This window comes from Athene noctua, chromosome 2 (genome assembly GCF_965140245.1).
Source record: "Athene noctua chromosome 2, bAthNoc1.hap1.1, whole genome shotgun sequence".
Taxonomy (NCBI): domain Eukaryota; kingdom Metazoa; phylum Chordata; class Aves; order Strigiformes; family Strigidae; genus Athene; species Athene noctua.
Window position 1 is genome coordinate 37,668,080 of NC_134038.1, and position 27,612 is coordinate 37,695,691.

Here is a 27,612-nt window from a genome sequence, read left to right on the forward strand (position 1 = left end):
TCCCAGCTGGACCAAGACCGACATTTGCACATTTTTGTTGGGAAGCTGCCTTTCTATAAACTAGTCATATAAAGATACCAAATGCATGCTGACTTCATGGTTAGTGTACTTGCTGCAGAGAAGTCCAGGTTGCTGTAATCTATCCCAGGGGAGCTTTATTGTGTTTTACATTAATAGTTCATTGGATTAAATGTAAAGCATGCCCACATATAGCCAGAGTAATGAAACAATAGGGTCACATGCATGTGTGTGACTTGGCTTTCATTTAGTTCACATATCTCTGAGTTTAGTTGTTGTAATATAGAATTTCACCTGCGCTTAGCTAGTTACCTCTGTAAGTGAAATGTAGACATACCTGAAGCAATACTCCAGGAAGCAGGAAACAAGTCTCCCTCCCACTTTTGTAATTACTGACTCAGGAGAAAGAGATGTAAACTGCAAATAAAGCCATATTTTTAGGAAGCATGTTCCCACAGGGCCAGAAGATTTTGTTAATACTATATGTGCACAGTACAGCTGGTTGTTATGTGGTTTTAAATTATTGTTTATTTTTTCAAGATAAGGATTTGCTCAGAGAAATCTTCCACTGGATAATATTTAAAAAGAAATTGTTTCATTTTAATAACGTCTGCAAGTAATTTTTTTTTTCCTATTTCTCCCTCAGCCACACCTACAAATCCTAGAGCTAGACACTGGGGGAGCAAGAAGTCACGCTTTAAAATCTGCCAAATTACTTGATAGGAGCGGTACAGAAAGGAACATATTAATACTATTCTGTTATTGAAATGAATAGATACACTAAAGTTGCTTTTAAGATTATTCAGATAAAGTATCAAGGGTGTGAAGATCTTAAAAGGAAGCAGCAGAAACTCATATGACAATAAAAGGCATTTTATTATAAATTGATGTTTGAAAGAAAGACAGCTGCTTATTAGACAAATTACATGCATTTTTATATACTGAGGTATGTTTGTATGTCTTCATTAACAAGTACTGTTGGGAATACTATGTCCTTACATCATTGCATTAGTAAATGCTTCTAAAAATAAGATGTAAACATACGGCTAAGAAAAATGTATCTCTTTATCATGGCTCTTTTTCCATCAAAAAGCTTTAATTGAATAGCATCAGCAATGACCCATGAAGTATCTTTCTGAAAACACTAAATCTACCCTGTTCCTTACAGCTAGAGAGAAACATATTTCTATATAGCTTACAGTGATTTTTTGTAATAACTTTGAAGTGCCTGGTGCAGAGTCAAAAACAGAACCAAAAATTCCCCACCTTGATACTCTTGCCAAACTAACTTGCACAGCTGACTCTCAATTCAATTAGGCACCATGGAGGCAGAGTTTATTCCGTAAGCAATTGATAAATGAAAACTGCTCCCTGAAGCCAAAAGGGTCAACCAGAAAATGAGTAAGGCTTCCCACAGCTCAAAGGTGAAAACCAGTTTATCACACATGCCTTCTGCATGGCCTTCCCAGCTGCTGTTTATACTCCCAAGCCCTCTAAGCCCAGCTGTTCGTTGCATGTTAGGCACATCTCAGCTCCTCCTTGGAGTTCTCCTGACCTGTTGCACTTCATTGCCAGCTTGTTTGCAGTCAGGGTACCAGGTGGCTGCTTCTCCCCTACAATGTCAGCTGTGGTTGCTGGCCTGAATGCTAGTATCAGCCAAGAAAATGCTTGCCATACACTTTAGAGGGAGTGGTGCCAACCACAAGTGTTAAAAATATCATGAAATCATGTCAAAATCACGAGAACCAAACCAAAAAAATAACATGGGATTTTCTGTATGTTTTTGTGTGACAATTAAGTAATATTTGCCATGGTTTTATCCTCTGCCCTTTAGCTTAGAAAGTGTCCCAGAAAAATACCATTGTTCTGGACAGTACCAGGAACAGACAGATCTCAGGAGCCCAAGGCTTCATAGCTCTTACACCTGGGACCACTCAAGAGTCAAGCCATCCTCTCACACTTTGAGACACTTGCATACAATTCACACCTGCTAAATTACTAATCATTCTAATGAATGCTGATAGTACCTACTATATCTGTAACTAAAAAGTTTTTGCCCTCTGAAGACCAGAAGCAGGATTTATATTCTGCCTTCCTGCATAAAGCTTGTCTTGTGTTTCTTCATATGTGATCAAAATATGAAACCAGATATTCCTCTGACCTAGCTAAAACTGTCTTCAAGTTCTTAGACATGCAAGAACTTCTAGAATTAAGATGCTGCCAGATTCCAATTTCTTTCTCAACTTGTCATGGGCTATCTTAGTTCCACTGAAGTCAATGAGATTTTACCCAGGGATTAAATATGGTTATAATTTCACCCAGTAATGGCATGAAGCAGAAAGAATGGAGCTTAACAGATGTTCAGTGAAGCAACTAACAAGGAAAAAGCAAACCTACTTTACATTTTTCAGTAGTGTCAAGGTAAAATATGAAATGCACGCCACTAAGGAAGAATAAAACCTGTGAAAAGGAGATACTAGTTTCACAGGAATGCTTTACTGAGCACAACTGATTAAATATAGCTTATCATTGATAATATGCTCTCCTATGTGCAAATGAGTCTTCATGTATATTGCAAATACGCACAGCATAACAGATTTTCTTTACTGCTGACAAATCAATTAAGCCTGTTCCTGAAACTAATTTCAAGGGACTATCCCCATAGGGATCCAGTATGCTAAACATTTTACACATAGGAAGTCTACATTATGATGATACATATAGCAAGTACCTGTTCATCACAACGTTACCATCCATTTTACTTGCTCATGACTAATGCAGATCAACATACTTTCTGTGCATTTAGCACTGTATGTTTGTGAGACAGCAAAAAAAGTTCACACTACAAAACATTCATGACAGACAATTCATTTTTATTTCTTAAACAAATAGATGGTTATACTGCATTTTTTTTTTAATAGTTGCAAGCAATTTCATTATATCATTATGTCTAAGATACAGGAACCAAGCATACATAATTGAAGACAAAGGAAATTGAGAACACACTTGACAGAGTTAACAGGTAAATGAAATCAGTAAATGCAACTGCCACATCCCTTCATTTGATGTCTGTGCAAAAGCATCTTCTAAAGTTCCAAGCACACAGCACACACCGGTTAGCTTATTTTAAACAGCAAATTTGTTTCAGTAATCCATATGGGTAACTAATGCTTTATCATATATATGAAATTCCTTTAGGTGCTTTATTTTTGCATGCATGCTCCATTCCTTATTGATATGTTCCCTTTTTAAAAGAGTCTTTATTTGTTTTAAAGATCAAAGTAGATAAACTCAATACAAAGCTATGCGGCAGGGGCAACACCTGTTTCTGCTACCCACACACATACTCTTTCACTCACTCCCCCTTCTGACCTCTCTCTGCAGGTGACTATGAGTGAACAGCCAGTTCTCTGTGAGACCTGAATGGGACATACACACTGGCAGATGTGGGCGAATACTTTAATGTTTATTAATCTAAAAAAGAGTAAAGATTACAAAAATATAAGGAGTAGAAAACGTTAGACAAGTTAAAATACATAAAATCTCTAGGTAAAGTTTGTTTTGGTCAGGCAGAGTTTAGCTTAGCTTATCAAATGTCAATCCAAAATAACAGGGGTATAAATTAAACAAAAACATTATAGTAACTTTATACTAAAAGGTGACAGTTACCCTTCTTTCCTAAGGCCACTGTACCACAGTAAATACTCTGATTCAGTGCATTAGAGCATCCACATATCAGAGCGGTTCCACTTATGTACTGCTGATACTAGAAAAATAACTTTATTTAAAATTATTATGTATAAACTAAAGCAAATTTTCAGGTGTAGTTTTGATCACCGTAATTTTGTTTTAATTAAATTGTTCTTCAACAATCCCACTGATTTCACAAACCTGTGAAATCAAACAGAAAAACACAGAAATTAGGGCTAAAATTTAATGTACACAAAAATAGGACAAAAGGGAAAGTGAAATTCTTATTGTGTTTGCATTTTGTAAAAGTTTTCCATGATGCTGAACTCTGTTAAATAAGCAAAACTGATAAATATGTTGATGAATCACAATTCATTTTTATCTCTAAAATATTCAGAAACAAATCACAGCTTCTTTAGTTATATTATTTGTTCCAATTCCTCAGTGTTTTGGAGGGTTTTTCTGCTGCTTCTTTTCCAATAGTAGTAATAGATTGCAAAAAATGACCAGTGTTGCAAAAAACCATCAAACATAGTAGGCAACTGTGATGAATCAAATAAGCTGAGATAACAATGTTTTCATTTCTGCTTGTGTTCTGGTTGAAAACCTTCCCCAAAGCAAAATGGAAATTTAGCTTTTATAAATAGTTACATACACATATTGAAATAGATTGTTTCGTAAATGTTGCTCACTGTAACACAACTTGCCCCTCGCCCCCCCCTCCATGTTTGTAAAAGATGCAATGCTGCAACCGGACCTATTACATGGATCTAGTTAGAGAATCAGGGTTATAAACTGGAAACAAACAGCACAACCACATTTAATTACACAGCTGAATGCATAAGGTCTTGTCTGTATGTTACCTTAGAAGCCTTCACCTTGCTGTTTTTAAACACTAAAGGAAATCAGGCACAGCAATTTCACATTTATGCACTCCTTTTAAACATATAAATATGCAAGCCCTCTTTGGGAGATTAAAGAAACTTGGCAGGAACAAAATATTCCCATTATCTCCTGCTAATCAATTAAATACAATTGGAACAAGATCTTCAAGTTTCACTTTGCCAGGTGATAAACCTGGACTTTATATCTGATATGGTATTGATATTGAGCAGAGCAAGGTACATACCATGAAAACCTCTGCATCAAAAGGAAGAAATAAAGCCTAGGAAATCTTAGCAAAAGTTCTTATCCTTTATTATCCTTATATGTATTTTTTTGTCATTTATACCTAAATGTTCAACAACTGTTTTCCTTGGAGGCACTTCATTTAGCAGATATTCAAGCATCGTCACAGTTTTATCTTTAAGTAAAAAAATTGTCTTAAGGGGGGGAAAAAGAAAATCAAATATATGTAAGCCTGTTTCATCTGCAGATTCTTCTTATGACTGTTACCCACAAAAACTCCAGGGAATGTGGTCTTAGCTGCAGAAGAAAATAGGATGCCAGCCAGAAAATATATTCTGTGTTACCCCGTATCCATTGTGGAATTCTTGACTGATAAGAAACGATATTAGCAAGATCAAATCAACTTTTAGCTGACATGAGATAGAGAGGCGTCAAGGTGGAGATGCAAGAGATGAAGGACACCCTGAAGGGGTGATGGGATTCTCAGTGTACCTGTCTCAGTCCCCTAGTAAGACAGATCAGATCTCTAGCTGTCCTCTGAGCCCCCTTTGTTTCTCTCCTTGCTTCAGAGAACAAACAGCTTGGACTAAACTCTCATTGTTCTATAGCTGAAGGTACGTGAGACGCGTCATACCCTGACAGGCTGATTTCTCCAACATAAAAGGGAATAAAAATAATTTAAAAGTAGTTAATACAAGCAGGAAGACACGACTGACTGACTTGGGGAAAGTAACTGAAAAACTACATGCATTTTAAATTTAGTGAAATCACACCAGAAAGAAATACAGATAGACATTAGAATCGGGGCTTAGTCCCATGACACATTTTAGAAACATTAGCTGGTGATTTCTCATAGCTTTGCTGTCAGTAATCACATTTTATCATCCCACTTTACAGATCAAGGAAATAAGACACAGGGAAAATAAATGTTGCCCAGATCCTGCTGTAGTACTCACACTGGCACTATGCATTGTCAAACAAGATTTAACCAAAATGAACAGAATTCACATATGAAGGATCAACTCTTCTATCTTCTCCCTCTCTCACAGTCTCCACATTCATGGATTTTCTCCCTGACAGGGTCAAGAACAGTCATCGTAATTAAGTCACAAAATCTTAACATCTTCCTACTTGAATTTGAAATCCTTCCTCTTCATGATAACAAAGGAATTTCTGAAGTTTTGTCTTAGACTAAATCTCAGCTTTGTAAAACACATTTACAGCAACAGGATAATAAGGAGTGTTAGTTTTTTTTTTAAAGCTTGGAGAATACTGGGCCAAGGCAAGAAAACAGATTTATTTCACAGAATCTTCACCTCCTGGTCATTTTTGCATCCTGTTATGGGAATACAGTCAAGCATTCTACATTTTTTCCGGTTTCTGCATTGATCTGGCCCCTCTGCTGAATCAGTCAGTTGTGAAGCCAAAAGCCATTCAAAGCCTTATTTAATGCAAAAGGATGTGCTCCCTGGGTCTTGCACTTCATGGGGTCATTTGCATTCAAACAAATTGAGTGAAAAGTAGGTGTAGAACATGACCAATGTGCTTTGGTAGTACTTCAGGGCTATTTGGTGCTCTTTCTTCACTGCTCTAGATGACTACACCAGGCACTGGTAAAAGATGACTGAGTTTGATAGCTCTTGAAAAAAGTTGTGACAATTAAATGGAATAAAAAGCACATACAGGTTTACAGAAAGATCTTCTAGGTCTGTAGTGAAAGCACTCAGCCAGCATTGGCAAACAAAGGAATCAAGAAAGGTATAAAAGAACGACGAGATCAGCGTAATTTGGTCCCTAGCTCTTTCTGATGCTCTGTACTACAATCTTTTAACAGCACAGTATTAAACAACCTGTGTTTCAACACGTAACAGTATACTCTGTGATCCAAATCAAAGTTCTTGTATCAATATACACAGCCTGCTATATCAATATACAGCTAGTGGGGCATTTTTATTGTGACATAGGTAAATTGATCTATGTTTATACTCTTATTTTGGAGCAAAATTCTAATAAAGCTTAGTACAGTTTTCTTAGTGATGAGCATTTTCTGTTGAACTTACCTGTATATCTATTCAGAGTGGTTTATACAAGGCATAGAACTCTGTGGAATTCAAAAATTAAGGACAGCCAATATTTTTTTCCTGAAAGCTTAAAGTCCACTTGCAGATCTTTTTGAATTAAAAAAAATATTTTAAAAGCAAAACATTTCTATCACTGTTATTATATACACTGACATTTAATACCAGACATTCACAAAGATAACATTATCATGAACATATTTTCTGCTTTGAGACCTACAGAATTCTATGACTATCTAGAGCACAGTAAAGTTTAACAGTATTATATTAGTAACTTTGTTATGGTCGAAATTAATTCAAACCGTCATATCTTATATTTCCCAGGTGTGTATTTTTGGATCACTAAGGACAGACATTATCCAGAGGCATCCTGCCTTCTCAAGTAAACGATTTTTATTTTCCAGGGACTAAATTATGATAGTAAAAACAATGGGGTGGGGGTGGGCTTTGCAGTTTAAAATCACTAGAACGAACCTTAGAATACAAATCATGATGATGTGTTTACATGTACATACAGTTATGCACATCCTCAAGGGTTTGTAAGAAAACAGGTGGCATACATGTAGAATCAAGATCATTATATCATGCATATCTTTATCAATGCCTAACGTGTAGTGTCCAGGAAAGCAACTGAAATTGCATAACCAGAGTCTGCTCTTTATGAGAATGAGTAAGTATATTCATAGACATCAGGACAAAAAATCCTGCTGTGATCATCTAGTTTGACCTCCTGTATACCTGTATAGAGTCCACAGAATCTCCCGCTAGATGATAATCTGTTACTTAGCAAGCCCTACCACCTTGTGTTAATGACTCCAAGTTCACTGACTCTCTTAACTTTTTCTTACAGTGCTTAAAGGTCCTGGTTGCTAAGACATAGCATTTAATTTCTTCAGCACACTTTGATGAGTTGAATTTTTTTTATTTAAATGTCTACCTACCAAGTAATCGCTGAGGTTCCTAGTTGAATGCCTTTAGGGGAGAGAAACTCCTAACAGGGCTTCCCAATCTCTGAGACATTTTTAATCATCTTCTGAAATCTCTGAAGTAATTCCAATCTTTCTTAATGGCAAGACACCAAAACCAGAGGTTTTTACTGATATCATGTGGAATAATTATTTTGCTACTTAACTTTTTAGGCATTCAAGGAATGGTCTACCGTTCTTTGTGACAGAATTATGCTGAGAGCTCATACTGAGATGATCTTCTATGATCATCCAAAATCCGTTAGGTCACTGCTTTTCAAGACAAAGCCTCATTATTCTGCAGCACAGACAGATATGTTTCTCTGGTGCCAGATATATTTCATTTGGTTCAAATATATTTCATCTGGTTATAATAAAGTGCATTTTACTGGAATGTGGCCATTATACCAGGGGATTCATATCATTTAATAACTTCAACTTGTCCTTCCCACCAATTATCCAAACTTATCAGACCCTAATGAGCCCCATTCATCTACATCTTCCCATTAGAAACTCTAGTTCTTGATTCCTCAGTGAGCCAGCTTTTAATTTACCTAATGTGTGTCCTGATAATTCTCTATGCCATTTTTTAAATTACAGTGACGTTTTTTATTACATTAAATGTCTTTGGGAATCCAAATTTACAATAATAATGTAACTTGCAGAAGCTGCACTGAAAACCGCTTTCTGCACCAAAATCAATTTTGAGCATTTTTTCCCCACTGCAATGGAAAATTCCCTCCTTCCAAATATTTAGTTCAATGTGAACTTCTCCAAGATGAAACCAAATATTAGTCTTTAGAAATGAAGTGATATGAGCTAAAGCCTTAATAGTATAAGGAGATAATGGTAGCTTTGGATTTAAGTACATCCGTTAAAAAAATAGGAATCTTGAGACTAGTTCCAACTTTCCCTAGATGTATTAGAACTCTCCCCTCACTATCCAACAGTCACTTAACTTCTGGTAGAAATAATGTCAATCTTTACTTTTGTTTCACTGTCCATAAATAATTAAATCCAACTGGGCAGGTTTCCATGCTAGAAAATTGTTTTATCTCACTTTCAGACTCAAAAAGCAGTTATATGAAATGTAGCTTCAGTTATGGGTGTTACAAGACATCCAGCCAAGACCATGCAATAGGCCTCATGAAATTCTGTTTAGAGGAACACAGTCCTTACTCATACCCCATTTCTGAAGTGTACATAAAACTGCCTCAAGCTAAATACCTAGCTAAGCCCCTGGTAGGGAGAATGAGAGACAACGTATCTTCTTTAACATATGTAAGTGTACACTGGAGAAATTTGGAAATTTATTCATACCCCAGGCAGACAAAAGCTTTATGACACTCCTGAGAAAGATTATGTGGGATGGGCAGATAATACTTTTTTACTCCAGTTTATATTACCACTCTTGAAATAGTAAATGAAAGAAAGATACCAGTAAGTTTCTCCATAATATTCATGAATCTGGAATTAAAATGTTCCTGAAGTTCAACCCAGATTCACTTTTGGGACAAAAAAGTGCATATTTATAGTGAATTTACAAGTCACTGGGAAAAATTTCCAACTACAAATATTATGTTCTTGTTAACCAGACACATAACTGAATAATACATTTGAACAATGCCTCATAACTACCTTACTCCCTAGAGAAACAAATCTAGCCTTGCCCTAATCTCATACCTGCTGTAAGAGATGTTTCCAGTACTGCTATACTCCAGAGCAGACCACAAATACAAATAGCTGAATTTGACCGACAGAAATGGAATGCATTTGTGCCAATGTCATAAAGGTTTCAATCAACAGTTGCTGCTCTAAGCCTGATTCTGTCATTCTTACTCATACTGAGTAGTACCTGGCTCTAGCAAACGAAACTTTCACAGCAAAAAACATATTCCAGCAGTAAACTCCTCCTTATTATCAACTCCGATCAAGCAATTTTCTAAATCTTACAAACACTTTTTTTCATAATTAAGAAAAACTAACTGTTGAACTATGTGAATTTGCTCAGTGTAAGGAATACCCATGGACAAATATTATACCATTTGGAATTTTTCTGGAACAAAGTCCGATTTTCTTGATTCCTCCAAAAAAAATGTCTTTCATTCTTTTGGTCTTTTTGGTAGGTGGACCTTTGTGCCAAATGAGAAAATGAAGGTTTTCTTCAATACCTGTTGAAGTCATCAGCAAGAGTGTCTCTCCAGAGTTACAGGACCAGTGCAAGAATGAATGGAGTGAAAATCCCGCTTTTTCCCAGCAATGAGCTTTGATTTATCAGCAGTAGACCTTCCATTGCAAATCTTAGAAAAGAGTTTACAGATGTGTAGTGGCAAAACATTGAAGTTTCTTGCCATGGGTCAGTAGGTGAGAGTTCAAGCCTTTTCCCAGATCAGCCAAGCTAGAAATGAGCATCTAGTGTTCCTCTTGGCAAGCTGAAGTCAGAGTGAAGTGATAGCAGCCACACCACTTAGTGTGCCATCGACTACAAAACCTGACAGGCCTTAAGTGGATCAGGGCAAAGGAATGTATATACACATAGATATATATTTAATATGGATTAACCGAGTAGCAAGTTCATTAACAGTCTATGTTAGTCATCTGTCATATACATCTGCCAAATGGATTGACTGCAGGTTGAGATCCTCTATGTCCAAGGCTGTGAGACTAGGGGAAATCTGCTGTGTGGGTAACTTCTTGAGTTAGGCACCCAAGAAAGAAGAATCAGGCTTTTGGGCAGTAAATCCACGCCAGGGCTACAGACAGTAGGTTCTTGGAAGCTAGGGATAGAGTTGAAATTTCCAACCTGCAGTCTCTGTAGGACCTGTTCTTAAGGGAAAATTCAACCTGACTCTCTCCAGTCCTCTGAAAGGCTGAATTTCTTCTCATAAAAGCTGCTAAGAAATGCTTTGGTGGTTGTAGATGCAGCGCTTCTGTTTCCTTGCATCAGTACCCCATACAGAAGAAAATTATTTTTGCCAGCTCAAAGAACACCAAACTGAAGTATTGTGGAAATGGTAAATATTTTTTCCAGATCCCTCCTCTTTCCAAGAATGATCTCTATGCATCCTCTGAAAACTATTTGCAGAGAATCAGCACACAAGCAAGCTACTACAGGTAATAATGGAGAACTGTCTTCAGAATGACATCTGAGGAGGAAGACACATGAGGCCTTCTCTACAGGCTTTTTAGTGACACTTAAATCAAAAAAGAACGGCTAACACTCGATTTTGGATCATACTGCTTTTGACATTTTCAGTTATCTCTGCTCAGTGTGTACAGACTATCAAAGGAGATCATATATAGCAAGCAAAAGAGATTCAGTTACTAAATTATAGTAGTTCTTAAAAAAGCATGTGTTGGTTCCTATTTTTTAATAATGAAAATGACATTACAAGAACAAATAATTACACAACTATCTCAGATTTCTGCAAACTTAATTAAGCACATAAAGAGGAATGAGAGGGTATGCTAAAAAAAAATCAACAATGCTTCTTGAAAATGTTTTTCTTTCCTTCATTAACATAACAAATCTTTTAAGCTGTAATCATTTATACTCTTTTATGAGTACCAATTTGATTTCAAATTTTGTCATAACTGGTATGGAGCTTTAATAATTATTGACTTTCAGTTATCTTTGGATCTTACTGATAAGGATAAATTTTTAAAACACTGTCAGAGAGCCTGAAGGATTTAGAAAGTAAAGTCTGATTTACAAGAACTGAGAACCTAGATCTCATTTCCATAAGACATGTGCTGTCGTATCTGTTTTGCAAATGACGTTTGTTGGGAGATGTTGAGACGCCAAAGTGACCCAATTGTGTTTAGCTATCACTGGCTTTGAAAACAGCCTCTTTAAACTCTTACATCTGACTGCATTTGAAACTGTTACCCCCAAATTTTTTCATTCTTTTTCTTGTAGAACACTAACCAGAAGGTATTAATTTAGAAGAACTCAAGGTGACTCACATTGCTTCTCTTTTTGCATTGTTAAGTTTTCCCACTACCAAAAACTAGCTTTACACCTGGCTGCTATTATCTCAAAGTAGTCAAAGAATGTGGTAAATATTATCCACATATAATTTATTAAAAGCTGAGTCAAAGAACAGGTGTTGCTATTGTAAAGATTAATTTTGCAGCTCTTCTGCTCAAACTCATAAATTATGAACTGCTGGGCCCCTTCAACACTAAATCACACACAAAACATCCACACAGATTTATTAACTTTAGAGTGAAAAATGATGTGTAGTCTTGCCAGCTGTTCTGCCTACAAGCACTGGCATCAGCAAGTAGGCCAAGACCCTCACTGACTCTCCACTTTACAACTGGGAATTGGCAGCTTCTCTTTGTCAGCAGTGGCAGTCCTGCACTTTCTGCTTACCAATGACACTAGCAAATAACCTCATATAGGGATGATAACATTATTATTGTCACTGTTAATAACATTTATCATTATTAGATTTCAAAAAGTATTGCTTTGATCAAGCGTTTTTGTTCTACCCCTTCAGTTGTATTAGTAGAAACACCTACTATAAAGGGTGCAGCAGTTAACTATACCGCAGTTAAGTGCACAGTCATCATGGGTTCACAAAGGGAAAATCCTGTTTAACTAATTTGATATCCTGCTATGATAAGGTCACCTGCCTAGTAGATGAAGGGAAGGTGGTGGATGTTTTTTTTCTGGATTTTAGTAAGACTTTTGATACTATCCCTCACAGCATCCTTCTGGACAAGTTGTGCTTGTGTGAATGAGTGCTAGGTGAAGAAATGGCTGACGGGCAGAGCTTAAAGTGTTGTAACCAATGGGGCTACATCTGGCTGGCGACTGGTCACCAGCTTGTTCCTCAGGGTTCAATTCTAGGGCCAGTTCTGTTCCATATATTTGTCAAAGATCTGGATGCAGAAGTTGAATGTACCATTAACAAGTTTGCTGATGATAGCAAACTGGGAGGTGCTGTTGACTCTCTTGAGGGACAAGAGGCCCTGCAGAGGGATCTAGATAGACTGGAGCATTGGACAATGAGTAACAGGATGAAATTTAACAAGTGCAAATGCCAGATCCTGCACCTAGGCCGGAGTAACGCTGGGCATAAGTATAAACTGGTAGGGGAATGGCTGAAGAGCAATCCTGCAGAAAGGGATCTAGGGATGCTGGTCAGTAGCAGGCTCAGTATGAGCCAGCAGTGTGACCTGGCAGTCAAGAGGGCAAACCGCATCCTGGGATGCATCAAACACAGCGTAACCAGCTAATCAAAGGTATCAATCTTGCTGTATTCAGCACTGGTGCAGCTTCACCTTGAGTACTGTGGGCAGTTCTGGGCCCCACAATTTAAGAAGGATGTGAAGGTCCTTGAACACATCCAGAGGAGGGCAACAAAGGTGGTGAAAGAGTTGGAAGGAATTTACTAGGAGGAGCAGCTAAAGACTGTGGGTTTGTCTAGTTTCAAGGGAAGTAGGCTGAGGGGCGACCTCATTGCTCTCTACAGCTTCCTGAGGAGGGGAAGTAGAGAGGAAGGTGCTGATCTCTTCTCCTTGGGATCCAGTGATAGGACTCATGGGAATGGTTCAAAGCTACTATAGGGGAGGTTTAGACTGGATATTAGGAAGCATTTCTTTAACGAGAGGGTGGTCAAAAACTGGAACAGGCTTTCTAGAGAGGTGGTCAATGCCCCAAACCTGTCAGTGTTTAAGAGGCATTTAACTTTTGGTCAGAAAATATAGCTTACAGGTACTTTCTTTCCCTTCTGTGTCTTTGGTGCCATCAGATCCAAGAAAAAGAATTGTTATTAGTTAGGCAACTATCATCTCTACTGATCTGGTGGTAGGACCGAAACTTTTATGTATAACACACAGAATCACACATAGAATCGTCTAGGTTGGAAAAGACCTTGAAGATCATCCAGTCCAACCATTAACCTAACACTGACAGTTCCCAACTACACCATATCCCTCAGCACTGTGTCGACCCGACTCTTAAACACCTCCAGGGATGGGGACTCCACCACCTCCCTGGGCAGCCCATTCCAACGCTTAACAAACCGTTCTGTAAAGAAATGCTTCCTAATATCCAGTCTAAACCTTCCCTGGTGCAACTTGAGGCCATTCCCTCTTGTCCTATTGCTTGTTACTTCGTTAAAGAGCCTCATCCCCAGGTCTCTGCAGCCTCCTTTCAGGTAGAGGGTGATGAGGTCTCCCCTCAGCCTCCTCTTCTCCAGACTAAACACCCCCAGTTCCCTCAGCCACTCCTCATACGACCTGTGCTCCAGACCCTGCACCAGCTTTGTTGCCCTTCTCTGGACACGCTCGAGTCATTCAATGTCCTTTTTGTAGTGAGGGGCCCAAAACTGAACACAGGAATCGAGGTGCAGCCTCACCAGTGCCGAGGACAGGGGTAAGATCCCTTCCCTGTCCCTGCTGGCCACGCTATTGCTGACACAAGCCAGGATGCCATTGGCCTTCTTGGCCCCCTGGGCACACTGCTGGCTCCTGTTCAGCCGGCTGTCAATCATCCCCCCAGGTCCCTCTCTGACTGTCAGCTCTCCAGCCACTCCTCCCCAAGCCTGTAGCGCTGCTGGGGGTTGTTGTGGCCCAAGGGCAGCCCCCGGCATTTGGCCTTATTGAAACTCCTCCAGTTGGCCTCAGCCCATGGCTCCAGCCTGTCCAGGTCTCTCTGCAGAGCCTCCCTACCCTCGACCAGATCAACACTCCCACCCAACTTGGTGTCATCCGCAAACTGACTGAGGGTGCACTCGATCCCCTCGTCTAGATCATCAATAAAGACGTTAAACAGGAGTGGCCCCAAGACTGAGCCCTGGGGGACACCACTCGCGACTGACCACCAACTGGATTTAACTCCATTCACCACAACTCTTTGGGCCCGGCCATCCAGCCAATTTTTTACCCAGAGAAGTGTGTGCCCATCCAAGTCATGAGCAGGCAGTTTCACCAGGAGAATCCTGTGGGAAACGGTGTCAAAGGCCTTACTGAAGTCAAGGTAAACAACATCCGCAGCCTTTCCCTCATCCAATAAGCAGGTCACCCTGTCATAGAAGGAGATCAGGTTTGTCAGGCAGGACCTGCCTTTCATAAACCCATGCTGACTAGGTCTGATCCCCTGGTTGTCCATTATATGACTTTTAATGGTACCCGAGATGACCTGCTCCATGACCTTCCCTGGCACCGAGGTCAGACTGGCAGGTCTATAGTTTCCTGGATTGTCCTTTCTGCCTCTCTTGTAGATGGGTGTCACATTTGCCACCCTCCAGTCCAATGGGACCTCCCCAGTTAGCCATGACTTCAGGTAAATCATGGAAAGTGGCTTGGCGAGCACATCTGCCAACTCTTTCAGCACCCTTGGGTGTAACTCATCTGGTCCCACAGACTTGTGTGCATCCAAGTGGTGCAGCAGGTCTGTTCAGCTGTGCTGACCTCAGTCTGCTTCCTCTCCCCATCTCCCAGCTCATGAGTCTGGGTGTCCAGGGAACAGCCAGTTCCACTGCTAAAGACTGAGGCAAACTAGGTGTTGAGCACCTCAGCTGTTTCCTCATCCTTAGTTACCATGTTTCCCTCTGCATCCAGTAAAGGAGGGAGATTTTCCCTAATCCTCCTTTTGCTGTTAACAAATTTATAGAAACAGTTGTTGTTATCCTTAACAGCTGTAGCTAAGTTGAGCTCAAGCTCTCCTAATGTTCTCCCTGCATAACTTCACTACATGTTTATAGTTTTCATGAGAGACCTGCCCCCTCTTCCAAAGGCAATAGATTCTCCTTTTGTTCTTGAGATCCAGCCAAAGGTCCCTGTTTAGCCAGGCTGGTCTCCTTCCCCGCCTGCTTATTTTCCGGTGCACTTACCACTGTGTCACACTAGGCAGTGACAATGAGGTATCAGGATTCCTGGAATCTTATAGCGTAAAATCTTGGATGTTCAGAAGTCCCCACACCCATGTAATCCAGGTACAGCAGCTAGGAAAGAACCATGCTGTGCATCTGATGTGTCCTGAAGCATCACTCTCCCTGACCACATAATTAGTACCAATCTATGTGTACATGGCCAGTTCTACCAATGTTTGTGGGACTGTAAAATGACTACAGAAAATACAGAGGAAAATTCACATGCAAAGAAAAGGCAGGTGCCAGGGTCTCCCTTTAGCCACCTAAGGTAAGCCTTCAGTCCAAAGATAAGTGAAAGGCTCAGGTGCAAGTCAAATTAGACTTACTGGCTTTGGACTAAAATCATCTGAACACACAGAACTTCATTTTAACACTGTAGTAGTGTTAAAAAGCTGGCACATGTTCTTCAGTACCTCACTATGTAAACTGAAATTTCACAGTCAAACCACAGGCTATGTATGGATTTGTGAAACTGGTACCTGAATAGAAAACTCCTCAGTTTTTTAAGTGCCATAATTTAAAAATATATTGTTTATCTGGCATGATTATTACAGATAATTAATCCCATACAGAACTGTTCCATTCTGTGAAGAAATAGGCTTTATCTTATTTTAACTCTGCACATTTAAAGCAGTTTTAGTAGAATGTATTGTTTTCTAAATATGCTGATTAAATCATCTATTCTTTTCAAGTATATCACCTAAAATATTTTAGGAAATAGTTTGCATATTCACCCTTGCAGATCACAAAACTACTGTGAATTAAAAAAGAAAATGCAAAGCATTTAATATTTTCAGTGACATTATTAACAGGTACCTTATAGGCAGATAGAACTTGCTACAGTTTGAATGTATTATAATTTATAGCATGTTACTTGCTGTTACTTGTTCTGTCATTTAGGTTATGATCCTGCTGACCTTTGCTTTCATGATAAGACAACTGCTTCAAAGAGCGTAGGATATTAAGGATTACTTGTGTGATTAAGAACTTTTTTTTTTTTTTTTTATACAGAGGAATTTGAAAGAACACAGGCAAAATAGAGATAATGCAGTCAGAGGCCTGAGGAAGAAGGCTCTAATTTTCAGAGCTACCGGGATTTTTTTGTGAGTTTTTTTGCTGGTCAATACAGATTTACTAAACAGAGTATCTATTTCAACGTCGTGCTACTTTCTTAGAAGAACTACTTTAACCCATCTGAACAAATTTTTTCACTCAGCTAAGTAAACTGTGGTCTGTGAATATTTTGTCATTGTCCAGTGACTGTAGGAAAGCTTATGTAAATCAATCCCATGAAATTCAGCCCTCAAACAAATGAGTAATGGGTACTTATAAGAATAGTTCCTGTGTGTAGGCATGACATCTTCACAGGATTTAAGATATAAAAAAGAGGAGTTAAAAGTTTGAGGGTTTTTGACATTGGTCCTAACAAATATACTTACATTTGTCTTGGTCAGCTTCCACTCCTTCACTTTCTGTGTCACTCGGCAATATCCAAGGTTGATGAGCAAGCTGAAGCTGTTGTAAGAATTCATCCTGCCACAAACAGATCTATTTTAGATAAAATGACAGAGAATGGTTCTATACAAATGCAGGCTGTAGCAAACACTCTAGCCTCAATTAACTAGAGAGGAGAAAGACTTTAATAAAAAAAAAAATATTGCTGTGAAATAAAAACAGAATTTGGAGGATATGCAGGCTCCCTAGAATTATTTTTTTTTATTCAATTCTTACATACTTATGTATTTGGAAAAAAAACAAAAAACCATAAAGGGTCTCTTTAGCTAGCTATCTGCTATTGCCACAGATACATACATACTCATCTTAGAAATGCAGCGACACACAACAAAATCGTAATGCAGATGTTCCATCTGTCCCTGCAGTTTTTGGACTATGCCTAGACATGTCATGCACTATTTGCTGAAGTGAGGCTTAGATTTGTCAGAACTTTCACTGTCTCCAATCTAGTTAGAACAAGGTCCTGAAACTTGATTTAGAACCTATGGTTTTATTGGAGAAGGAGAAAGGCTATGAAGGAAAAATGCTATGGAAACTTTTGCCTCCAAGATACCATAAAACACTAAGAATCAAAATATAAATGTTTTACACAGTTAAAAATCCATACGCAGCTGAATATATGCTGTTAAAAATGTTTTACAGTTGTCTCTTTTTATATAATATATATTATATAAATATTCATATATTATATATGAAAACATTTTTACACACACACACGTATGTGAGCATGTACACACATAGACACATAAAATACTTTTGATAGGTTTCTTTGCAATATTCAAGGTGAAAGATGAGACTAGAATGCATTGTTTTATTTTCAAAAGCAGTACAAACATGCAAGTCTAGTCTCTAAAAGAGAACATAAACATTGGCCAGATATCATAAAATGACTGGCCAGATTCTTATAAATACCTGAAAAAAAGAGGGGGCGTTAATAACCCTGTCTTCTTTTGCACCAGCTGAAAACCCAAATCTACATATTCAAAGTTAAATTGTATTGCACAGTGCTACAGAATGATTTTTATTGTTAGGCTATCTGGTTTAAAAACAGAAACCAGGTTTGTTTAAATCAGTTCTTGGGGACCAAAGGCTGTTCAATCACAATCTAACTCGCTGGGAGTAAATTATTAATTCCATTAGTAATCTGTTAAAAAATACACAGGACTGCCGCAATGGGCCAACACTAAACTCGGGCAGGAGCTCCAGGCCTTATGCATGAATTGCCATTTCAAATGTGCTCAGTGTTTGAGAAGGTTTGTGACTACAGCACTGAACTGGCCAAAGTGTTTTGGTTCACGCAACAGGATTTTTGCAGTAGGAGCCAGTGGCGCTCATGCTGATCAGCATACTATTTAATCTTCCAAAAACACAAAGCAAAGAACCGAGCCATGCAGCATAACACAATGGAAGTATCTGACCAAAAAGAGAGTCCTCATCACATCAAGTTATGCTCTATACTCCAGTAAGTAGGAGGAAAACTTGTGTTAATCAATGCTATATTCAAGTAAGCTGAAATTTCCTGCTGTTAACAATGACAGACCAATAAAGATTACTGAATACCATTTTAAACTACCTGGATAAAAAGAAGTGATTGTAAAATTCCAAGTGTTCAGAAAATGAAATGGCAAACAAGGGAGTCAGTAGAATTTTAATCTCAACAGCTATTGATAACTATCACAGAATTGTGTCACTTTAATGGAATTCATCCTAAAGAGATAAGCAGGATTCAACATTCCTTTGTCAATTTATACAAAACACCAAAGGATAAGGTAAATGCATAAAAGTAGTTCTGCCAAAAGATTTGGAACCCTGATTTATTAATTTTATAGAGATAATAAAACTATTTCTCTAGGTAGCATTTCTCTGCTATAATTCAATTCAGCCTTGAACAGAGCTGATAATAAAACACACCTGTTAGAGCTTTGTAATATTGTGTGTGCCAAGAAGCAGAACCTCATCCACAAAATCTCAGATCATTGTAAATCTTGAGCATTAAAAAAACCCAAAACATTCTTAACAGCTGATATGTAAAGTACTTGCCAAATGATTTAATATTTGTGCTATAACAAGATTAAACCACCCAGACCTACAGCATGAACTTTACTAAAACTTAAGAACAACTCTGAATTGTATTTATCGGTAATATTTTTGTATTTTAGACTTGTTATGTTACTCTGAAACACATTACAAACTAGGAAGTATATGTAAGATATTGAGAGATATGTTATAATTCCTGATAAATAAACAAGTGACAGCACACAGTGTAAACCCACGCTGATTCTGAATTATTCAATTTAAGCTCCTTATGGTAAAACATGCTCCCTGTAGCCAGGAATCTGATCCTTCTCAGCTGACTTATTCTCATCAAAGATGTATCAACTTTATACTCGTTAATTCCATTAACACCACCTAACAGCAAGGAAGCAGAATTATTTGCAAAAATCTTATCTCCTATAGGATCAGCCACAGTGTATTCACATGTAGCGGAAATTCCTAATTCACACCATAAGGCTAAGAAGAATAAAGGTAATTTCCCTTTTATTTTACTGGTTTTATACAGGAAGAGGATTCAAAATCTACAATAAAATAATTTACAGTATAAGCCTTGAGTTTTATATGTTTGTGATCTATAAAAGTACAAAGACAAGACAGAACTTTGTTGTTCTACTACCACAGGCCATCTTTGACTTTTTAAAATTTGTCTCTTTGGTCAGAGAGAAATTGTGACACAAGAGAATGAAATCATATGGCCACAAATAGGGGGACACCTCTAACACGGCAAAAAATGTCACTGAACAGAGATATTTCCTGGGTATGTTCTGTCTAAACCCACTTACTCTAAGTCACCAGGAACTTCAGTGGCCAAAGATAGCTTAAAAGAGCTCCCAAAACACTCCAAAGATGGGGCTGGGAGCAGCAGATTTGCCAGACTTCCATCAGCTACTTTCTGACATCCGACAGCCTTTACAGCTTGGCAGAGAAAGGTCTTCAGTATGAACATGTCATATTAGCGGTTTTCCCATTGGAAGCTGAGTTAGTCCCAGGACAAGTTTCCGTTAAGTCAAAGGTCACTTGTGCATGTCAGGAAAGGATAAATAGGGTTTGAGCTGGGTCACTAGAAGCCAACGTACTATTGTACCGAGTAAGCAAAGAGTAAGAAAAGAATTTGTCACTTCTAGAAGGGATTATAACAGCGGATAAGATCCTGCATAGAAATGCTGAGATTTAACAACAGCTTTCCAGTGGGCTCACTGGATGAAATTGGACATGCTATTCTAACTATAAAACAGGGTAATAATATTTCTCATTCCTTAAAGTTCTTGTGACATATATATATACACATATTAGAAGTATAACAGGACACTTATTTTAAGAGCTATCAGCAAAGCTTGGGATTTGGCTAACAGAAGTAACAAGTCACTGCAAATAAAATGGGACTCACAGTTATTATTACTATAACTACAGAAAGGCTGTCAAAGAAAACATTTTTAATTGCCTGCCTTGTTACAGGAAAGATCAGAAGTGATGGACAGACTGGATGTCCCTTGGTGGAGATGCAGCTTATTACATGGCACTTTCAGGAGTCTACACAATAATTCTAGTTGGCATCAGATGACTATGTACCACATAAGAACAGGACTGCTTAAAAAGAAAGAAAAAGAGGAGTGAAGAGTTTAATGGGAAACAATGAAACCCGTCATTTCTTCTGAACATTTTTAGTTAAAAATGAATTTCAATTCTCATTTTTGGTATGTGGAAAAATTCCAACATACAAACACACCACCCCACAAAATAGAAGACACGGGGCTTTTGTTTGTCAAAACCTGAATTTGTTACAATTACATTTTTTTTTTCCATTGAAAGATTCTGGTTTGAATATGCATCAACTGTCAGGGAAGACACTTTCAACAGAAATGTAGTCATCTGCAGTTCTCGTGTCTTTAAATTGGATATCCATTTCTAGGTGAAGAAGTAGCTTGAGTGATGGGATTAGTGCACTGCGATTCAAACACCAAAATGAGTATTTTTTCCACCACCAAATTTAAGTTAGATTTCCTCCCCAAATTCTATAGTTTTAGTTATCTGTGCCTCATTTCCTTTCTTTCATAATAAATAATGGAGGACATATACTTAAGTGCAAGATTATACTAAATATCATATATCTAATTTTCCTACAAGCATCTCTAAGGAATATTATAAGCAACATTTTAAAATTTTTTTAAGAAGTCATTAGACTGATAATACACTGTGTCAAGTAGCATACCCAACAGATTTTTAAACCAAATGATACTTCTCAGAAACAATTATCTATGTATGATATGTTTTTCAGTCTTGGAAAAAAAGCTCTCCAGGCTTTGACAAATGGATTACAAAGAGATTAGTAATAAATGGTGGGAACCGACTTGTTTTACCATTAAAAAATTAGCAATCTAGACATGTACGTCCTTCTCAAGTCAGTACAGAAGGACTGGCATTTCCTGAGAAAAAACCTCACCTTTGTAAGGCATGTATCTGAGATAGACAGCAGGGCTGTTCTTTCACAGGTGCTTTTATTTCCACTGCCTACACACTAAAGTTATCTTTAAGGCAGCTAAGGTTAGCAGAAGAAAATCCCACTCAAAATTTCCAAGGTACTTTAACATTTAGTTTTGATTTAAACCAAGACCAATCCTGTAAAAGCAATTAATATAGGACAGAAAGTTTTATGCTCTGAATCAGCCTAGTTAACATGCACATAATACTAGACAGTGATTCAATAATGTTGGACATTTTCTCATTGCAGTTCAGTTTTGTGTTTCGGAAAATTTGTTCATTCATCAATGCCTAACTAATCATTCCAATGTGTCCAAAAAAATGAAAGAAAAAGTAGACCAAGGACACTGCCAGTGCAGCAGGAAGGAAATACCCTGGAATCACAAAGATAAGATAAAGTTGTGTCTAATATTCCAGAAGTATGCACCTTTTAGAAACTATAAGGCTAATATTTTATTATGCATCATGCATAATAATAATAATAACAGTAAGAATAATAATTACTATGCATCATGCAGACAAAACCCTACAGAGCCCATGGAAAATCTGGGGGGCAGGAGCGTTTCACTAGGATTTCTGTAATAACCCTGACAGTCTCTAATCAGTACCTCTCAAAGCTGAGCAGTATTTCCTTGCTAATTTTCTCATTGTTATATTTCAAGTTCTTTTCAGAATAGTAAGTTATATTAGGTATACTGATGTTACTTCAACATAAAACACAATCTAGTCTTCATGTTATAGCAGCTCTTAAACATAGCAAAAACATTAAATTGAAAATCTTACTTCTGATAAACTGCTTCTCTGAGTAGTGACAGTTCCAACAATGTCTCCACTCATTTGCACAGAGAGCCCTGAAGCAGCGCTGAGGGTCCTCCCCATTTGGCTCTTAGATGACAAAGATCTGCTTCTTTGCATACTAATGATGCTTTCCCTATTTCCTTGGTTGCTAGGGGTAAGAGGCCGTGACAGCAAGCTATTTGGGGTCACAGGTCTGCTCCCTGGAGTTGATGGAGTTGGTGGCCTGTTGGTTTGTGTAGCGGGTGTTGGAGGCCTACTGTTTCCAACACTGGAGACCTGTGTTCTGCTGTTAGTGGGCAGAGGGGGTGATTTGTTTCCTTGGAGCTGAATGTTCTTCCCAGTCTGAGTTGGCACTTGAGGCCTTGGATTTTGGCCTTGTGCAGTCTGAAGATTTCCTTGATGGTCAGGTGTAACAGAACTATGATGTTGGATAGTAGGGCTTCTTGAGAGCCTTGCTTCTTCCCATAATGCTAGGTCCTTCTCAATATCTGTGCAAACACAGACAAACAAAAAACTCACTCACTTGATGTTTCTCTAGTTTAAAACTCTTGATTTTCTCCAATGTAAGTGACAACCTCTAGCTATGCAGAGAAAAATCTATTCATCGTTAAAATATAAGGCATCAGAATTAACAGTTCAAATGTTTGACAAACATTTCCTCAAAGCTTATTTACACTGATTTGGTGCACACACAGCTATGCCACAGGAATGAAATATTAACACTGCGTTGAATGTCAATACAGCTTATGAAAATCCCTCTCATTTCCTCAGAGTTATCACTGTGGCTTTTGCACGTTAGTATCAAACCAAGATGGAGCTGTGAGCTAAACTTGCCATCCTCAGCTGCAGTGAAGGGCAATCCAAAACTGGTTCAAGGTGAGACTTTTGCTTCTGGCCTTGCTGTTTAAAACCCAACCAAAATTCTGGTGGAAAAAACCCTTGAACTCTGGCACATTTGGATCTGTGATCCTGTTTGAATCTCAATTTTGTGCTCTGGCATGCCATGTCACAGCAGGTGATGGGTTCACCAACATCTATAATCCAAGGATAAAAGGTAGCCACCACTTGATGTGTCCTCACACAGCCATAAGGTGTAAGATACTATTTAAAAACTGAACAGATCAGGGGTAGTGATGAAAAATGTCTTCTGAATTAATTTAAATCATATTAATACTTCTAATGAATTAGATCAGGTACATCCAATGAAGTTAGATGAGGGTAGCTGGAATTTAGGTTAGCGTTGCTAACATACTGAAAGTCCTTGCAAGTAAAAATGTCAAGCTTAAGGAACAGTCGACTTGTTTATTTTATCTTACACAATCGTTACAAATTTCCACTCTCACCAGCATATACTCTACTGTAACTTGGTTTTGATAGGCATAGTCAGTTATCTTTAGAAAAGGAATGCCATTTCCCACTGAACTGTATGTCACAGTTCCAGAAGCTGTAAATCAGCAAGGCTCTACTGATTTTAACACCTATTAAGAGCACTTAAATAAACCAAACATTTATTTTTTATTTTGATATCAGTAATCTCAAATGCTAAAAGTCCAAAAAGAAAGATTACAAACTTCATATTGGAAAATCAGATCTTCTTTCACTTGTGTTTACCAGCAGATAGATACAAAAGGAATGCTGTATGTAAAATAATTAAAGATGTGCCGCCCTTAACATTATTTTATAACACCTTGAAAACAGAAAATAAGCTATGTTAAGTTCACGTTAATAGTCTAATAGAAAATAATCCACACATTTCAAATGCTATTACTAAAAAAGCTCATAAAACTGAAATAGTTTGAAAACCTCAGATAATAGTGTCTCTCAACTCTTTAAAGATTAAATGTTTTCTTGTTTCCAAATTTCAGAATATAGATATTGCTTCGAGCACACATTTAAGATTATTTCTAATTGCTACCTTGCTGCCCTCTTAAAATTTATTATTTCTTTTTTTGAAATAATTATGTCTTGAAGTACTCTTCCATTATGCTTTTAAAAAAAAAAAATCAATACACATCACTTTGGAACTTGTAAGATGCCTGGCAAAAATTCAGGGGCCAATAAATGACAATGTGGGCTACCTAATTTAAATGAAAGGAGAAATATGTTCTTTTAAAGATTCAGCTTAGCCTATGTCTTTGCAAAATTACAGACCTCTAACTTCCCCATGATGATTTGGTATCTGAATACTGAATGATTTAATAAGAGTTAAATAAACATTTTATTCTGGCTCATGTTTCCTTAATTCCGTACAGTAATCAAGCCTGAAGAAAAACCAATTACTCAAATAATTTCTTCACATATAATGAACATGTTTCCATAGTGCAATTATTCAGTTTTATTTATAGCACATATACTCTGGTTTTGCTTCAATATCAGTTTTTCAATCAGAAAAGAAAAAAAAAAAAATCACACATCTTCAGGCTTTAACAGTATTATCGGATCTATAGTAAGCAGGAAAACTGAATTACAATTTAGGATTTTTTAAATTCCTTGTCAATGTAACTTAAAGGAAAATAAAATGCATGCAACAGAGCAACGCAAAGGCATTTTATTTTCATATCAGAAATCCCAGAATAAGGACATAATTCATAATGTGCTTACAAACTGTTTATGCATTTAACAGTTCTTCTTGTGATAAAATATATTTAAGAAGTATCCAGTAACCACAGAATCAGTGCAACAAACCAAATTGGCAAGATACTGGAATTAACTACCAAAATATATATATTCTCCAGTTGCATGTGGTATAAAGCAAGCCACAGTAACATAAGAGCCTGGAACTTAGACAAAGTATTACTGAGCCATATGTAAGAAGGGAAAGGAAACTAATTGCTTCAGTATCTGATTTTGTAAAAATACTGCTTTCAAATATCAAGGTACTGAGGGAGTTGGTGCTAGCCCATAATTTAGGCACAGGCACCAAATTGTGTCTTATGTTAGGAGTGAGTTTTATCCAGCACACAGTCCATAAGAGAAAGCCAGGCTCCTTAGGAAGGGGTACCTAAGACAGGGGACCACACTTCATCATTATACAAGTAATCCAAGTCATAAATCAGGCATCTAAATCACTGCCTTGTATTGGGTAGTAGTAATAGTTTCCAGTGTGCTTGGTAAGAGAACTGAAACAAGGAGACTTGCTGATATCAGTGACACATGAACTTTTGCAAATTTATGAGACAGATAGAGTTAAGCAAAACCACAGCATTATCTGAGGTCTTCTGAGCTGATTCTTCATGGAAATTATGTTATGCTTGTCTGTTAGGGAAATAATTGTCTCAGGCAGCACTGATGTTATAATAGGACATGAATTATTAGGAATACAAGAGTCCAATGTCCAGTAATTGGGCTGCTTTCTTGTGAATTTCTCAGGCAGACAAAAATTACTGAATGGTAGAACAACTGAACCCCATGTTACAGCCCTACTGAAATAACGGGCCCAAAGCCCAGTGACAACAACAGCATTGATGCGGGAGAGAAGACCTTGTAGGTCACACAGCGGTAGACCAAATCTCAGAGACTAAGTGAATGTAGCTAGTTAGCTTATGGTCAATTAAGTATTTAAAATTCCATATTCTGTTGCATATGGTAGTTATTACTGTCAGCTTTGTCAAGGGAGATCTAAAGGAACTGCATGTTTCAATGCATACTGCATATATAAGAACAGCTTGTACAACCATGGAAGTGTGACCAGTTAGGACATAATCAAAGTAGGGTGACCTTCACCAGACCCCTCCTGAGAGCCAACTGCAGCAACGTAAGGGAAGGCAAGCACTACCTTAGGAGCAGAGGCCCCTGGGGTACTCAGGTCCCTGCTATGTCACAGAAACCTGATGACCACAGCTCAGTCTGCTGGTTCCCACAAGATGTTCCTGGTGGTTTCAGCTTGGAGAGAGGGCTCAAATTTTCAGTCTAGTTTGACAATAGTTACATCTCTAATAGCTACAGTGACTTGAATGTGTCAAGAAAAACTGAATGACAGTATCTCTGTTGTCAGAAACAAAAACTGTCTAAAATTTCTTCATTTATAGATATCACAATTTTTAGTTTTGTTCCATTCCAAGCAAAAGCTTTTTCTAAAGTGCTTCCCTCTTTGTGGTCATAGCTTTGGCTTCTACCTTGACTTCAGCTCCAACAGCCCCTAGAGAAAAGTACAAGAGCTGCACCTCTCTCTAAAGAGGATACAGCTCCCAAGCCTGTCACACAAATATTATTCATAGAATATATGGTCAAAATGACACTGAAAATGTTAAAGTTCTCAGTCTCACTCTCTGAATTACTTGAAAGAAGGGTCAGATACATTTCATTTCTCCTTCCACCTTATATACACAGTCTTTATGTTCCAGTTCCGCATTGCTTTTCATAGAGTTGGTCCATGAAACACAGCTTTCACCGTATGACAAACAGCATGCATAATATAGGACTACCATGCTATAGGTCTATGTCATACCTTATAACTAAAGCTGAAGATAAGAAAATATAAATATTGATTACAAAGAACAACAAATTGTAAACTATATCCTAGGATATGCCTCATTAATTTCTATAGAGCTCTGAAATATATCTTCACTAAAGAAAATGGGGGGGGTTTGTTTGATCTTTAGGAAATGGTTAGTCCATCAAAGATGTTACAGATGTTACACTTCACACAAGTTAACAGACTTCACTTAGACAGAAGTCTCATGAAAAAGGCGGGCTTTTCCTGCAAAGAATTCTATTCCTCAAGCTAAAGGTCCATTGCAGACTTTTCTAAAGACTACTTAGCTGTAGGTGAAGAGGCAGTACCTCCTTATTGCATGTCTTGATGAAATGTGAAAACAACAAAAAAGGTATGTTATTAAGCTGTCAGACTGCTGTATATTTAAGACAGTTTAATTACTGTTTAATTGCTGTATTTACTGTAATTACAACAAAGTTCATTATATCTACAAACACAACAATAAATGTCCTGTTTCTCTTCAATGAAGAAAAAAAGAAGTTTAGAATTTTTATCTTTCATCAGCA

The 27,612-nt window shown here is 37.7% G+C and overlaps 1 protein-coding gene across 2 annotated transcripts in view; it reads right to left on the reverse strand.

The window, feature by feature from the left end:
- Positions 1-3,505: 3,505 nt before the first annotated feature.
- The window catches only part of C2H8orf34 (chromosome 2 C8orf34 homolog), a 173,211-nt gene continuing 149,104 nt past the window's right edge, over positions 3,506-27,612 (reverse strand). Inside the window, exons 12-14 of one of the 2 annotated variants that reach the window (XM_074897689.1) lie at positions 22,597-23,099; positions 17,205-17,298; positions 3,506-3,909 (exon numbers count right to left, since the gene is read on the reverse strand). In XM_074897689.1, the coding sequence (XP_074753790.1) occupies positions 3,902-3,909; positions 17,205-17,298; positions 22,597-23,099 (605 nt within the window). In that variant the 3' untranslated portion in view covers positions 3,506-3,901. Of the gene's footprint in view, positions 3,910-17,092; positions 17,299-22,596; positions 23,100-27,612 lie in introns of those variants that run through there. The other variant, XM_074897688.1, reaches the window with a different exon arrangement.